Below are 15665 nucleotides of genomic sequence, written 5' to 3'. Positions count from 1 at the left end.
ATGTTAAGGAACTTCATTAGTGAAGTTTTTCAGACATTCTAATATTAAATACAAGACCTTATACTACTATATAGCTATTGGTGTGCTGTGTTTAAACATACTAGTAGCCCATGCTATATTATAATGTTTTGATTGTAAGTCATGGCATTAATTTTGTATCAGTGGATTTATAGTTCCCAATCCAGTGAGGTAACTATCATTTACTGATTACTGTATGTATCTCTATGTGTTATGCTGTCTGTTTCCTCTAGGTAGCTTTATCTACCTTCATCCCAGGGGAACTTACATGCATTATAATTAATGTACTTTTTGCATAAAATACAGCAATTTGCTGAGTTTTGATTTATTTAAAATACTGAAAGTCTCTAAGCAGCTGGGGCTGTGCCCCCAGACCCCTGCTTCTGATAACTCAATACTACTGTTGGAACCCCCTTCAAAAAATTCTGGCTATGCCCCTGAGTACATAATATACTTATAGGTTACACATGTGAGAATACATGTAATTTCACCAATTTTCTCATACAGCAATATGTAGTGAAGCAGAAGGTCTATAATTCCTGACTGGTTTCCTTCTTGCCAGGGGCAATGGAGCAGGTTACAAGGTGAGAGGGCCAACTTCGACAATGAAATTTACTCAGTGGAATTTTAAGTATACAGAGTAGTGATTCTTGGAGGGCTGCCCCCCAGGAAAATTTTCATATGGTGAAAGGAAATTTAAAGTTTGGCTGTTCTGTTAGAGTAGCTTACAAGCATAACTACCACAACCTCTGTAGGCTCCTGCACATTTAGCTCTTTTAAAAATTCTGTGGCTGTGTAACCATACCATATATCCTAGTATACTGGTAAATAGACCAAAGCCTGCCCTACATGCTGGTGGTGGTCTGTCAAGGTGATCCTGAGTAGTGAAACAATAAAAGTGACATGGGTTTGTGGTCATAAGGTGCTATTGATACTAGTGATTGGTGCAAAGTGATAGGTTTAACAGTACAACAAACCAGTAAGGACTCTTTCTTTGTGATGAAAATCAAAACTTAGTCAGTAGCAAACTTACTAATCATGGTTTTTTCACAATATCGCTAGCATTATTAGCCCAAAAAAGCGATTAACTTCATCACTTCACTACTCAGGACCACGACTACTCCTAGACCACCACCAGCATGTAGGGCAGGCTTTGGTCTATTTGCCAGTACACTGTTTATTAGGAGATACGGTATGGTTGCACAACCAGAGAATTTTAAAAAGGGTCAAAAATGTATTGAACCTGTTGAGGCTTGCAGTATTCATGGAAGAATGTACTCCAGTGCTAGCTGCAGTAATTACTCTGATTGCATACCTGAGGACCAAAAATGAAAAGGCCTCCTATAACGGTAGGGCAACTCCATGCATTAAATAATGCACTGTGCCTTAATATGTACTTTTAAAGGTGAACAAAAACAGTCCTCTGGTGAAGTAACTGTACTGTTGGTCTGTTGTTTGATAAGATCATTTGTGTGCAAAGCAAGTAGTGACTTGTTGATTAAAATTAAACTAAAACCCACAATCATTTTTTATACACACTGTTATAAAAAGTAGTAACCTAACTATGCAGCTTTTGTGTAATTATTTTTTCCAGACTCTACAGAGCCTTTTATATGTAGTAAAATACTAATGTGAGATGCTTATGTGAAATTGTACAGTGCGCAGTGTCTGTTTGTTTAATCAATTGAGATATAGGATAAAGTTCCTAAGAAAATTGTTCACATTACACTTATAGCCTGTTTGTACATGGCATACAAAGACAGTATTTGTTTATACTAGATGTACACGTTTGGAGGGTATAGCCATAACATAGTACTTGGAAGGAGTATAGAGGAAGTTTGCCTCCATGCAGACCATGGATTTAACAACTTTACCAGTTAGGCACTGGAGGGGAACACAGAAGGCAGAGCCTGTATAATTGTCACCATTCCATTATGCATGCACTCATGGTACCTGTATAGCTATAAGACCATCTTTCAACAATGCATACAGCTATTGTAATCATCTTTTGAATCATACAGTGCATTTGACTGTACTAACTTTCAAGTTCAATACTATCAATAGTGTAACAACATTAGAGCCGAGCTGAATAATATTATAAACAGAGAAAGAGGCTTGCACAGTGCCATAACATACGGGTAACTGGTGATATGAGTTATATAAACTTCATAGTATTTTTAGTTCTGTTTACCTCAAGTAACACAGAACAGGGGAGAGTTCAAATCAAATGTTGAGCAGAGTCTTGTAGTTGAGTGTTACATGTTAAAATCTATATCAGTATTTAAGATGACAATGCAATGCAGTATTTATGTACTGTTTGTGTATTTGTCTAAAATGTGGTTACACATTATTGTGATTTTTGGGTACATGCATGTTATACTTACATATTGTATTTCTATGTGTAAATTCTGTATGAAAGTGTGCACGGATTACATCATGTATAAAACAATGTGTGCATACATGTGTGGTGCTGTAGTGTACGTCAACAATGTATGTTTGTGTGGTTGTATGTATGCATATCTACCATAATAATTATGTATGTTGTGTTGATGTAGCAAAGCAGAATGCACAGATACAAAATTTGAAGGTGGATATCTATCCTAATCCTCCTGAATTTGGCAAAAATATAACAATGGAATTGAGTGGAACAATAAGTTAGTATATATATATAGTCTTTGTGCATACACATAGCTACATACTGGGGACATTATTACAGTCAGTTGCATGTCATGACATAGCATTCTTGGTAAATGTATTATGGTGTACACTTGTTAGGCACCAGCCTATTATGCTAGCATAATTTTGTGCATAATGGGTTCCTGAAAGCATCAAGCATAATGCTAGCATAATAACTGTCACACTGTAAGCAAAAATGCGTGCCACAGAATAAGGTTGACTTACAATAATAAAACAGTCGATGCCACTTATATGGCATTAAGTAATTATCTGACACGACTGTTATTATGAGTTTACAATGCAGCCAAATTCTTAATGCACAACAAGCACTTTTTACATTTAAGTTGTTCATAAGCTACTATCCATAGAAAGCAACAAAACATTGGAATTGTGGCAAAACTTTTGAGCATAATTATGAGCATAATAGGCAAAAATTTTGAGCACTGCAGCATAGCATAATAGAAAGCATAATAGGCTAGTGCCTATGCATAGCTCTAAGCTAACAGCTAGCTTTGTATGTGCACTTACTATATAATGCCCATTATGTAGTCATCATGCATAATAAAGGACAGACAGTATGCAACTAGTTTATGTGTGCGTGCGTGTGTGTGTGTGTAATGACGGATCCGGGATGGGCCGGGCATTTGGGGCAAATGCCCCCCCCCCCCCCCCCCCCCCAACGTGGAGGAGCCAGCCATACTGTTGACTTTGAATAAAATACTAAACTTATGTCAGGCCAAGATCATATAAAACTCATGAAAATATACACATTTTACTAGAATTTATTATAAATTCACCTGAAACCAGTCAAACTACAGGGGCGGATCCAGGGGGGGGAGCTTTGGGGGCTGAAGCCCCCCCTTCATATTTAGGCTTTATTTGATCAATATGCTGAGTATTATAATGAAATTTTGTCTTAGCATAATTATATGATCACTAATAATACAAATACTCATAAAACCACCTTATAAACATTTTTCCAAGGGGGGGGTATTATCAGTGGATTTATGCTAAAGTTTATGCAACAAGGACCCGGATCAGCATTGGAGGTGTACAAGATCGAGATACTCTATAATAGGGCAGTCAGCTAACTACTCTAATAGAACATACACTGGAAGCATATAGTTGGTTCTGTTATGGAACTTTTCCAAATCTGCCTGCACCTATACATACAATGAAGTGCATTGGTCTGTTTAAAGGGCTTCATTCATCTACTTGTGTAGTTAATATGTATGACAATACTTAATTCAGGTACATAATTTCCATTGAAAATGCTCTCAGATTCAATCTTGTATTGTTCAAATTTCAAAATTTTCCACTTTCAACATTATTATTCTAATATGCACATATTCAGTGTTGTGCAATTGTGAGAGGGGTGCATCATGTACTTGGTTAGTCTGGCGTGGCCAGACCTTTTGATGTGCATGTACATGTATGTACAACCATTGTAAGCCAGGTGAGCTAACTTAGAATGACTCCAGCGTAAAAGGTCTGGCTACGCCAGACTAGTACTTGGTTGCCTGTACCTACCCAAACTTTTCCATTAGCAAAATACTTCAGAGTCAGAGAGCCATACCTATAGCTAATCTAAAGGCAGTATATAAAATATCTACAGGAAGAAAATATTATGAATTTTATGTGGAAATGTCTCCAAATTGCAGTATTTTAGCATCTATTTTTCAGAATTTTCCTGGGGGGCATGCCCCCAGACCCCCTAGTTCCAGCATGCTTCACACACCTTTACCCAAGAGATTAGTACCTTGAGTTAGCCCCCCCCTTTTATAATTCCTAGATCCGCCCCTGAACTAACTGTGAAAATGTCATCCAGCACCTTCGTTTGTACTAAGCGCCTCTAAAATTAATTATCGTGTTGATGTTGGTTAAGACATTCAGAGCCTTTTAAACAGTTTTCAAAACCATCTGCAAAAGCCAAAATGACATAAATCAACAGTGAAACACTGCTAAGAAGTGACTATTTGCTGGTTCAAAAATGCAGTAACTAACAAGAGAATCTGGCTCTCCCCAACCACCTACAACCTAGCCTGTTTGTGCCCCTCCCCTTGCCAGCTCCTGGATCCGCCCCTGGTGTGTGTGTGCGTGCGTGCGTGCGTGCGTGCGTGCGTGCGTGCGTGCGTGCGTGCGTGCGTGCGTGCGTGCGTGCGTGCGTGCGTGCGTGCGTGCGTGTGTGTTTGTGTGTGACAATGTACTTTATTTATTAATGATGTTATCTTATAATACGTATAGTGGAAAAGATAAATAGTGGTCGGGTGTATGGAGAAGCCCAATTCAACAACTTACCGCCATTGAGAGAGACATATGACTTGTGTTACGTGCTGTCATATATTGGAGTATTATGTCCACTAGCAGCAGGTAAGTCTGTCACCAAGTTATTCATGTAGCCATGCATATTGGTGTACTACAGGAGAAGCACAATACAGTGTGTCAAAGGAATTCCCACCTCATGTAATTCCGGTACAGCAATATACACCTGCACACACACGCACACGCACACGCACACGCACACGCACACGCACACGCACAGAGAAATTAAGGGGCCCAGGGCAAAGTGTTAAAGTGGGGCCCCAGAGGCAAGGAGGTTTCCATTCTGAATCACAACTTCACCCAAGCTGTAAGTTGAAGACCAAAACAAACAAAAAAAAGGTCATGACCTGCTAACAATGACAATAACTACCCCTCACCAACCATATCTCCTTATCTATAAGCTTGCTACACTGCTCCTCTGAAGAATACTGTGATTGCTCTATATTAGAGTATTTAGATCTGACTGCTCTATTAGAGTATATCAATCTTTTAAACAGGTATTCAAGGGGCCCTTCATGGGGCCTCCTGGGGCCCCTTTCAGGCTGGGGCCCGGGGAAAAATGCGCCAGTTGCCCCCCCCCCCCCCCCCCCCCCCTGTGGGCGGCCCTGCACACACACACACACACACACACAATGTACATGTACGTACGTGAACAATTACAATATCTATGTAGTTAGAAATTGTGTGTGTATGTGTGTGCATGTGTGAGTAAGTCTGTATGTCTGTGCATGCACATGTGTATGTATAATTGTGAGTGTGACTGTCCATGTATCACATGATGGGAGACATTCAGGTCTAGGCACAGTACAGTCCTTAATTTGTGGGATAATAACGTAGTTTAATGGTCTTGCCCCAGGATTTGCCAGCACCAATTCATAACATTTGAGGTGGCCCAGTGTTTTACTGGGTATGCAAGACTATATCTGGGAATTTGCATTTTGCGTATATACGACTGTGTGTGTGTACCCCTCCCCAGTGAGAGCGTGAATATGTGTGTATGTGTGTGTATCAACAAATATGACTGTTAATTAACATGATATTTTTATATGCTGCAGGGCAACTACACCTTCACTGGTACAGCAACAGATCAGATGAACAATGAATTATTCTGTCTAAAGGGTGGATGTGTGATTACTGGTTAACTATGATAAAGCATGAGATGCTACTTCAGTGTTTCATCCAATTGCAATGTTTACATTTCAATACAGAAATGTGCACTTTTATGGCAACAAAGTTGGTGTTTTAATTCATATACATGCATACATAGTCTGCTTACTAAGATAAAATATAAATAAGTAAATCACTTTTTATTATCACAACAATTCGTAGTGACAAGAGATAATTTGAGAACATCATTTTTTAAAAAGTGCCATATAAGGAGTACTGTGATTAAGCAGCAAAAATACATACTCTAAAATTATACATCACTTAGTATTGTCAAGTTTGTCTGTTGATTGTTAGTAATATTTTGTACCACTTATACTGATTAGCAAATCTATGCCCATGCACGGCCACTGCTGTTGACAATGGAAAACTTATACCAAAAAATATCAGTTATGTGAAAATAAATATGTGTGCATGTACATGAGCTATAGATAGAAAATGTACTGCACAGGAATAGACAGTACATACAAGTGTGCGTACTGTGTAACTATGATGCTACCTTACATACATATGGGAAAGGTTAATAGTGGTCAGATCATGTATAGAAGCTCAACTTTCCACCAATGTTAGAGACATATGACTTGTGTTACATGCTGTTATATATTGAAGGAGTAATATGTCCACTATATGGCGGCAGGTAAGTCAGTCACCAAGTTATTCGTATATTGTATAGCCATACATACTAGTGGGATATACATTACAAGATTTCAAAGCAATTCAATTCTGGTAAAGCAATGTATTCAACATGTGTTACTGATCCATTTACTGATTTTAAAGGCCTTATCATGCAATACATGTAAACTGGAAGGATGATGAAGATAGTATTGAGCCATCAGGTACCTGTAATATTCTGTGGTCCATCCACTAGGACAAGTATACTTAGCAGGGACAATAGAACGTTGAGTGACGTAGTACAACATTGTGATAGTGTCTTCCATGAAGATAACTATCAGTGTGTGTGTAATACTCAGCTCCATACATTCATGCTCTACATTGTGATCCACTGATTGGAGTGAGATAGTTGGGATCTAGTGAAATACTGAAAAACAAATAGGTGCATGAAATTGACCTCACTGGATCATTTTATCCAGGGTTAAAAATGCATGTACAACTAAGCGGTTAAATTAACTAACACGGGTAGTAATAAATTGTTTAGTTAAATCAACCATAGATGGTTGAATTTATCAACAGGGGTCAGTTGTTGAATCAACCAGCGTGGTTAGTTTGACTATTACATTATACTACTGCAAGGTTAAGTGACAAAACAATAGTTGATTTGACAATTGTGCAGCTGCTAAATCAACTACTATTTGGTAATTTTGTCCCAACAAGTATATTGACTAATTGTTCAGTAAGCAATGATGTCATTCCCTTAACATCATGGCCAGTGTATCCACCCCTATAAGCAATTAACTGTTGTCATTATTGTTCTCAAGAGTATTAGACATACCTTCACACTGAAGTAATCAAAAAACTTAACTTTTGGCGAAGAGGACACACCAGGGGCCAATCAAAAGTGATGCTTGGTTGTAGGGGTGGATCCAGGATTTGGCAAGAGGACACACCAGGGGCGGATCTAGGATTTCAGAAGGGGGTGCTAACATGGACATTTATATATGTGGCAAGAAAGTTGATGCAACTAGTGTGTGAAGCACACTTAGCATGCGGAGCATGCTCTATCTAGGGGGGTCTGGGGACATGCCCCCCACAGGAAAATTTTTGCAAATTTGGCCTACTGAGATTAAATTTGGTAGTGATTTTGAGTGAAAAATGATGTCACTTTGTTTATGTGATACCATTATTACCCTACAGCTTGTCAGTATAGAAATAAAGGGTGCATCCATGCAGCTAAAATTCAATCTTAGACTAACATCTTAAAGAACTAGTAGTGGAAAGTATGGGTATCAGCTGGACATGATCAAATTTAGTGTTTTGAAGTATAGCATAATTTACAGACTACACTAGCTGTCCAAACAGTAGAGAGGGTAGGTGTGAGTGAAGAGGGCAAGTATACTCACTAGTGTGTGGAGTGCATGTACACTCAACATGTATAGAATTCTCCAACTATAGGGGGCTCTGGTGGCATGCTCCCCTGGAAATTAAGGAATGGCTATCACAAGATTGAATCTAGAAGCTATTTTTAACCGAATGTGGGTACAAGATGAATAAGTTCAGTTGGAAGTAATTTTAAATAAAAACAGAACTATACAATGTTTTTGGATTTTAATAAAAATATATAATAGTGGCTTGTCAAAGAGAATAAAGAGTGTATAGCTAATTGAATGCAAAGTCATGGAGAATATTTTAAACACTGTCACAGGATTCAATATAGCCACTGTTCTGTGGTGCACATTGCTATTTCAATTTAACTTTTAAAATGATGAATCCATCCATCACCATAATTGTTTTACAACTAGTCTACAAATACAACTAACCCCTTTTAGCAAACAATGATCATGACAACATAAATGCTGCTATATCAATTAACCTTAAAGTTGAGTTTCAAGGGATTTGATAGTGCGAAGTCCAGAAGCTGCTAGATTTAGATAAATGTAGCATGGAAATGATCAAGTAAGGGAAACAAAACAGACAGCTCTCAGATATTGCAGCCTTGTGAACTTTAGAAATTCACTATTATACAAGACTATTGTTTTACTTGCAAGAGAAGCATTTCATCCCAAGAATCAAGTTTGTAGCAGAGTCTAAACTATTTGACAGAAAAGGTTGTTTTCAAAATGGGTTTTCAATTAATGATGTTTTATACAATTTAGTACATTAAAGGTATAAATCTTTTACCTAAAGTTATTGATATATGGCAGGATGTTTAGTACAATGGTGAGGGTAGCAGTGCACAGGTCTAGAAGAATAGGTTTAATTTCAGCTTACACTCTGGTAACTTCTTGAAAATTATAGTTTTAATGATGGATATTCTATTAGAGTAGTTGACTGTTCTATTAGAGTATTTCGATTTTAGTAGGTTCTAAGGTATAACTTATTCCAAAAGTATAATTTTGAACCCCTTTTAGTAATTCTTGGATAAGATTAGCTATTCCCCTTGCTCTTTTCATTACCCATACATGTGTATAAAATGCAACTGCACCTGTGCTACAGTAGGGTCCGCAACGTGAAATTTCGACCTCCGAGAATCAACTACCAAACCACCCACAAATGCTAGGCTAGGTACCACTTAGAAAACTTCAGATTGGCGTTATTTTCATTAACGTCTTGTCGTGAAAATCGGTGAATATGCTTACAAATTGCGAGATTTTTTGCTATATCTTCAAGGAAATGTCTTTTAAAGCTACAATACGCGCTCTCAACCTTTCTTACTAACTGTACTCTAAACTAAAACCATCAGTGGCTGCATTGTCTGGAGCAATTTCCAGCCGCAGCATCGCGAAAATGAAATTTCGGACTCGAAAAAAGTTTCGATGCCACTGGAGCACACAGTAGCGATGCCAAAGTAACCCTCCTAGGTCAAACTGGTCTGGCATGGGTCCAACTACTATCACACCAAATATCATCGAATTCCAAAATTGTTTGCCATCTGGCTGAGCTCGACGGCTATCAAAAATTCATCAAAAATACTGATTTCATTCACTGACGGGAACTTTTGCTAGCCATATGTGCTACTTTATTTCTCAAAAACTTACTAGACCCATAGCCAGTAGCTTTCATTCATAGGGTTGGTCTGGCAGCTCTTCTAGCGACCACAAAAACTGCCAAATGTCGATATCCACGAATTTTGCCGATGTTGACCAATTTACAATGCGTTTAAGAAATTTTACACACCAAACGTGATGCTTTGCCTCTCTAAAGTCATGCTGCATCCTTGTTTAATTATATTCGTCCATAGGGTGGCACAGGCGGCTCTCTAATCGAGGCCAAAATCCATCAAATTGCCCATCTCACCATTTGTCATCAGTTTTAGGAAGTTTTACATGTCAAATATGTTGGTTTACCTCTCTACATCCTTGCTGGACCATGCAATCACCTTCGCCTGTGTAGACAGCTTTCTTCAGTCTCTTCAAAATGCCAGAGCACACCAATTGGGCGCAACCATCAATACCAGTTAATGCTTAGCTATTTTGTTTCATTGGTTCCACGCAAGAATGACAGGAAAACCAGCAGAAATGAAATAGAGCACAAATGGAGTTAGTCTAGCTCTAAATATTGTACTCTACATGTTTATACAAATGATTACCGAAATGAAAATTCCGATTATCAAAAACCACAATCGAAATTTCCTAGAGTTCCGAAGGGTGGATATTCAAAACTAGACCATAGATAATATACCTACTGACAGTAGGTATATTATCTATGACTAGACTAACTCCAGTTGGGTTATGTAATATTTCTGCTGGATTTTTGTGGAATCAATGAAACAAAATAAGCAGTAAGTGGTGTTGATGGTTGCGCCGCGCCCAAGTATGCTCTGACATTTTCAAGAGACTGAAGAAAGGTGCCTACACAGACGAAGGTGATTGAAACGTCCAGTAAAGATGTAGAGAGGCAAACCAGCATGTTTGACTTGTAAAACTTCCTAAAACTGATGACAAATGGTGAGATGGGCAATTTGATGGATTTTGGCCTCGATAAGAGAGCTGCCATTGCCATCCTATGGACGAATATAACTAAACAAGGATGTAGCATGACTTTAGAGAAGCAAAGCATCATGTTTAGTGTGCAAAATTTCTTTAACGCATTGTAAATTGGTCGATATTCCTCACTTCTCCTCACAAATGTTTGCTATCGATCATGACTGGTAGCTAATTTAAATTGTTTGATTTTATTTTGCTAGCTATAGAATAGGATCATATACAGGCATTGCCTATATGTATCCTAAATCACTAATACTAATACTAATACTAATACTGATATTGGCAAAATTCGTGGATATCGGAATTTGGCAGTTTTTGTGGTCGCTCCAGGCTATGGGTCTAGCAAGCTTTTGAGAAGTAAACTAGCACATCTGGCTAGCAAAAGTTCCCGTCAGTGAATGAAATCGGCATTTTTGACGAATTTTTGACAGCCGTCGAGCTCAGCCAGATGGCAGACAATTTTGGGATTCGATGATATTTGGTGTGGTCGTAGTTAGATCCATGCCAGACCAGTTTGACCTGGGAGGGTTACTTTGGTATCGCTACTGTGTGTGCTCCAGTGACATCGAAACTTTTTTCGAGTCCGAAATTTCATTTTCGCGATGCTGCGGCTGGAAATTGCTCCAGACAATGCAGCCACTGATGGTTTTAGTTTAGAGTACAGTTAGTAAGAAAGGCTGAGAGCGCTTATTGTAGCTTTAAAAGACATTTCCTTGAAGATATAGCAAAAAATCTCGTAATTTGTAGGCATATTCGCCGATTTTCACGACAAGACGTTAATGAAAAATAACGCCAATCTGGAATTTTCTAAGTGGTACTGTTACTAGTGTTAGGCGCAATCTGTGAATTTGCGTAGTTTATAAATTGCGCTGCGCATTTTGTGAATTCATAAAATGCGCAACAATTTATAAATTCAGTGTTGCGCAGTTTGTGAACTACTGTAAGAGCTGCGCATTTTATGAACTGGATTCTGGCTTGTCCATTCAGCGTACCGCCTTCTTCAGTAGTGACTGGTTCAAGTGCGTATCATAGTTACTTTCAGGGAGGATAACAGGCTTCTTTTACCACCTTAACTTGATATGTTTGCTACTAGCTGAAGGGACATGGATAAAGATGCATTCTATAGCTATATTGTAGACTAACTCTCCCTCCAAGGTTCCTTTGCGTACTCTGCAGCTTGCCTAGATAAGGTGCATACTGTCCTTCTCTGTGTTGCCTTCTGCATACTACAGCATTTGTGGTAGCTAGCAGGCTCATCAATCAGCTAATATTGATGGGCACGTGTACAGTCCAGCCTACATGTTTTACTTTTTCAAGCAGTTGTCCAGCACATACAAACACTACACCAGTAATGAAATGTATATCAGCACACTGATAAGGTTTGGTGCATTGCAACTTGTGTCCAACATCGTATCTTTAATGTCCAGTTTAAATGGTACACGTACTTATAGTTTCACTCTTACATTATCCCATGCATGTAGATGTAACACAACACATAGTTACATAATGCCACCTCTGTGTGATACAGTTATTAGTGCAAACATATAATCAGGTATGCTGTGTTACATATAGTTAAGTATACTCCAGTACATGAGTGAGTTACAGCGGCACAGCTCCATTTGATGAACAGCAAGACCTAGAAAAGTTGTATCCATTTTCATCTTGCCTGGCTGTAACCACATGTCTTCTTAAACACGGTTCATGGTACCCCCTGATGAGCAACTATATATTGTACCTGACCTATGGAATTCACAAACGTGAATACACAATTTGTTTGCATAACTAGACCTCACCATGTCAGTCATATCATCATCCAAACTAATCATTCCACAAGAATGGCAGTAGTCATCCAATGATTTTAAATAAACAAACATTATCTGTTAATGCATGTGATACATCATCATAACTCATCAGTATATACAACAGACTATGAAAAGAAATTCACTGATTTACCAAGAAATCCAACTATTCACCAAGAAGGTTATTTACGTACATGTTTACTTAATGCACAAATGAGTACACATAATGTGATGATGTATATTGAAATGATTGCTGAAGTAATTAATAGGTGCATAATTATAACAATTTTTGTGGCATAGTCTAATGTATTTCAATACATTTCATTTTAAACGAAGGATTATGTAAGCTATATAGTTGAGTTTCACTCAGTGGGTAGCCTGCACAGAGTATCAAATAGTTAACTGAAACAGGTGATGTATTCATCTGAACGTGCCCCCAACAATAATTAAGCTATTACACTTTGCTTTCAGCCATGTTCAGCCAATTACACAGCATTGCATGGGAAGCTCCTCTGCAACCATTCTATTCCAGTCACTACATGCAGTAACAGAAAATACAGATAACTTCTGTTACACATGTAGGGAAGCCATTAAGTGGTGCTAGCTACCACAAATCAACACCTTCCACTGTCAGCAAAGATACATAAAGGAAGACTCAAGTAGGTCCATGATGTTCACATTATAAGTACTGCGGTATGCCAAATTAAGGTACCAAGCAATGTTGAAGAAATCAAGCCTGTAGCAGGGGGTCTGTTCCAGGTAGTTGTAAACTAAGTACCATGTGAAAAATACACACATGGTCTTACTAGGGGGTATGGCGGCATGCCCCTCCAGATTTCTTCTGAGATCACTTACTGATTGCTCCATTAGAACAAATGACTGTCTATTAGAGTGTCTCAATCTTTTTCTAAACTAATATATCAGAAAATTCAGTGATAGATGTATGGGCTCCATAAATTGATAGGTGGTTGCTATGCCTATGGGGATCACAAAGGTTTGGTCTTTTGCAAAAATATCAGCTAAAATCCAGCCTGACTTGTACTTCACAACAGTTTGGCATGATTACAAACTTGGGAACCAGTTCAGTATAGAATATTGGTATATAATTTACCATCCATCTCCACAATGTCCAGGTCTTATGACTAGTGGCTATAAATTTTTGTGATGCTTGAGAATATTATAGCATACGCAATTCACTATACTTCCATACCTCTGTAAGTATTTTCTTGTAGTCTACATGTTTATTTTCAGTTGAATGCACATGCTCTATTATGTCATAAAATTTCTCAACTGTTGCAACTACTGAAACGATTTGGTCATTCTCATTCTGTAAGTACAGAATTTTGTGAACGGCAGGAACAAACAAAACCAGTTTAGTTTCTTTCCCTTTGTTTCAGTTAGCAGGCAAATATAGGACATCTTCCAACTTCAGCTGTGGGTAGTTTAACAAAATAAACTTCTTTGTTTCAGCCAAGGTCCGACGTATTAGAAATATCCTTTCTTTCCACTCTATTCAAAACGTCTGCTATCTTCTGCACCTTCTCCTCCGTTACTGTTGTGGTGTGATTGTGATCAAGATATCTTCCTCTATAGAACCTTTCAAATAGCTCTCTGTGACCCTCTTTCGACGTATCTCCGAGTCTAACTTCATAGTGAAACTCACACCGTTCATACACTGCATGCCACGAGGAAATCTCGTGATCCAACACTTGGAACGATAGTACGGGTTATGATACAACTGTACAGTGTCGCATCTCGCCTTGCCATATGTCCGTACGACACCTGCGCAATTTATAAATTGTTGCGCATTTTATGAATTCACAAAATGCGCAGCGCAATTTATAAACTGCGCAAATCCACAGATTGCGCCTAACAGTACCTAGCCTAGCATTTGTGGGTGGTTTGGTAGTTGATTCTCGGAGGTCGAAATTTCACGTTGCGGACCCTAGCTACAGCTTCTAGAAGCTTCCTAGCTTGCTCATTGTAAAGCTTCAGCCACCCAAGCACCCCCCTAAATCCGCCCTTGCACACCAGAGTAGTAGGTACATGAAGCAGGGCAGTGGCGTATCTGCATGGACTTTCCCTATTGGTAGGGCACAGCTAGGGCCTCAGCCAGGACACTGTATAATTATATATGCTGCTAAAAGTAAGGGCATCCCATCATTTTTTTTGAGGTCTGCACAACAATCAATAATAATAATAATCCCCCACCCAGAAAATTTTTGAATTTCAACAGCTGCAATATGGCATCTGAGGCCATTTCATCAACAAAAACATGCTTTTAGATTTTTATGAAGTAGTTTATTTATAATATATATATATATTATATTTTATAATACCCTGTTCAAATTGCACAGTAACACGAACAACATTAGGGAAGCACCCTCCTGCAGGCCTAGCCTTTTGGTGCCACCCCTTCCAATTTGGATAGCTAGCTATAAGTAGGCATTCCAGCCCGATTTCTAAATTTTGGAAAAATGGGCTTTTTATATGCTCAATAGATAGAGTATTGATTGCCGATCTCAGAAATATATAGTTTGTTGTGTTGGAATTAGCTACGTTGGCATGCACAGTGCTTAAAAACTGAAAAACGGTACATTTTTTCTCCGGGCCTCCCCATACATTTTAATGGGAAAACGGCACAATTGAATCAGGAAGCCATCTAGTAATCTGGACTATCTTGAAACTGCAGTTGCTTCTAGCTGCAAGTTTGTACATGTAATGAGAGTAACTTCAGGTCTTATTGGATCTCAGCAATCTTTGTATGCTTTGTGGTGAGCAAATATGTTTCACCTACTGCACACTTCTCAATATAATGGTGTATACCCATAGGCAAGTGGCTATCTCAAGTTAGTAAAAACATCAAGTTAACAACTTATAAAAAGTAAACAACTAAAGTGGAGGTGGCACAATGATGCAACAATACCTAAGGTGGAGCTGTGGTTTCAATTATTGCATTGTCATGCCAGCTTTGAAGTGGTTTATACTTTGAGCTGATGACACAGCCATCAGAAAATTGCTCTGGAGCTGACAATCGCTAACCCGAGTGAAGTAACTACGCACTTTAAAGTAAGCACCAGTAACT

At 38.5% G+C, this 15665-nt stretch overlaps 1 protein-coding gene across 3 annotated transcripts; it reads left to right on the top strand.

Moving 5' to 3' along the window:
• The first annotated feature begins 2128 nt into the window (after positions 1-2128).
• Positions 2129-6521, top strand: LOC136263598 (uncharacterized). Of its 3 annotated transcripts, none has more exons than XM_066058225.1 (5): positions 2133-2156; positions 2574-2672; positions 4939-5064; positions 5117-5166; positions 6072-6521. In XM_066058225.1, exons 2-5 carry the CDS (start codon positions 2651-2653, stop codon positions 6156-6158), a joined length of 285 nt encoding a protein of 94 aa, XP_065914297.1. In that variant the 5' UTR covers positions 2133-2156; positions 2574-2650; the 3' UTR covers positions 6159-6521. The 3 variants fall into 3 exon arrangements, with proteins under 3 accessions (XP_065914295.1, XP_065914297.1, XP_065914296.1); XM_066058224.1 differs by having other exon boundaries at positions 2138-2265; XM_066058223.1 differs by having other exon boundaries at positions 2129-2672.
• The last annotated feature ends 9144 nt before the right edge of the window (positions 6522-15665 follow it).

Source organism: Dysidea avara, chromosome 8 (assembly GCF_963678975.1).
Source record: "Dysidea avara chromosome 8, odDysAvar1.4, whole genome shotgun sequence".
Classification (NCBI taxonomy): Eukaryota; Metazoa; Porifera; class Demospongiae; order Dictyoceratida; family Dysideidae; genus Dysidea; species Dysidea avara.
Note: the sequence above shows the minus strand (reverse complement) of the source record. Positions and strands in the feature narration are given on the sequence as shown.

What these genes read in the sequence shown, in the direction of transcription:
- LOC136263598 (XM_066058223.1), top strand. Translation starts at nt 2,507, where the DNA reads ATGTATGTTTGTGTGGTTGTATGTATGCATATCTACCATAATAATTAT. An exon ending in GGAATTGAGTGGAACAATAA is followed by an intron (nt 2,673 to 4,938) that starts GTTAGTATATAT and finishes TAATACGTATAG; the next exon opens with TGGAAAAGATAAATAGTGGT. An exon ending in TCCCACCTCATGTAATTCCG is followed by an intron (nt 5,167 to 6,071) that starts GTACAGCAATAT and finishes TATATGCTGCAG; the next exon opens with GGCAACTACACCTTCACTGG.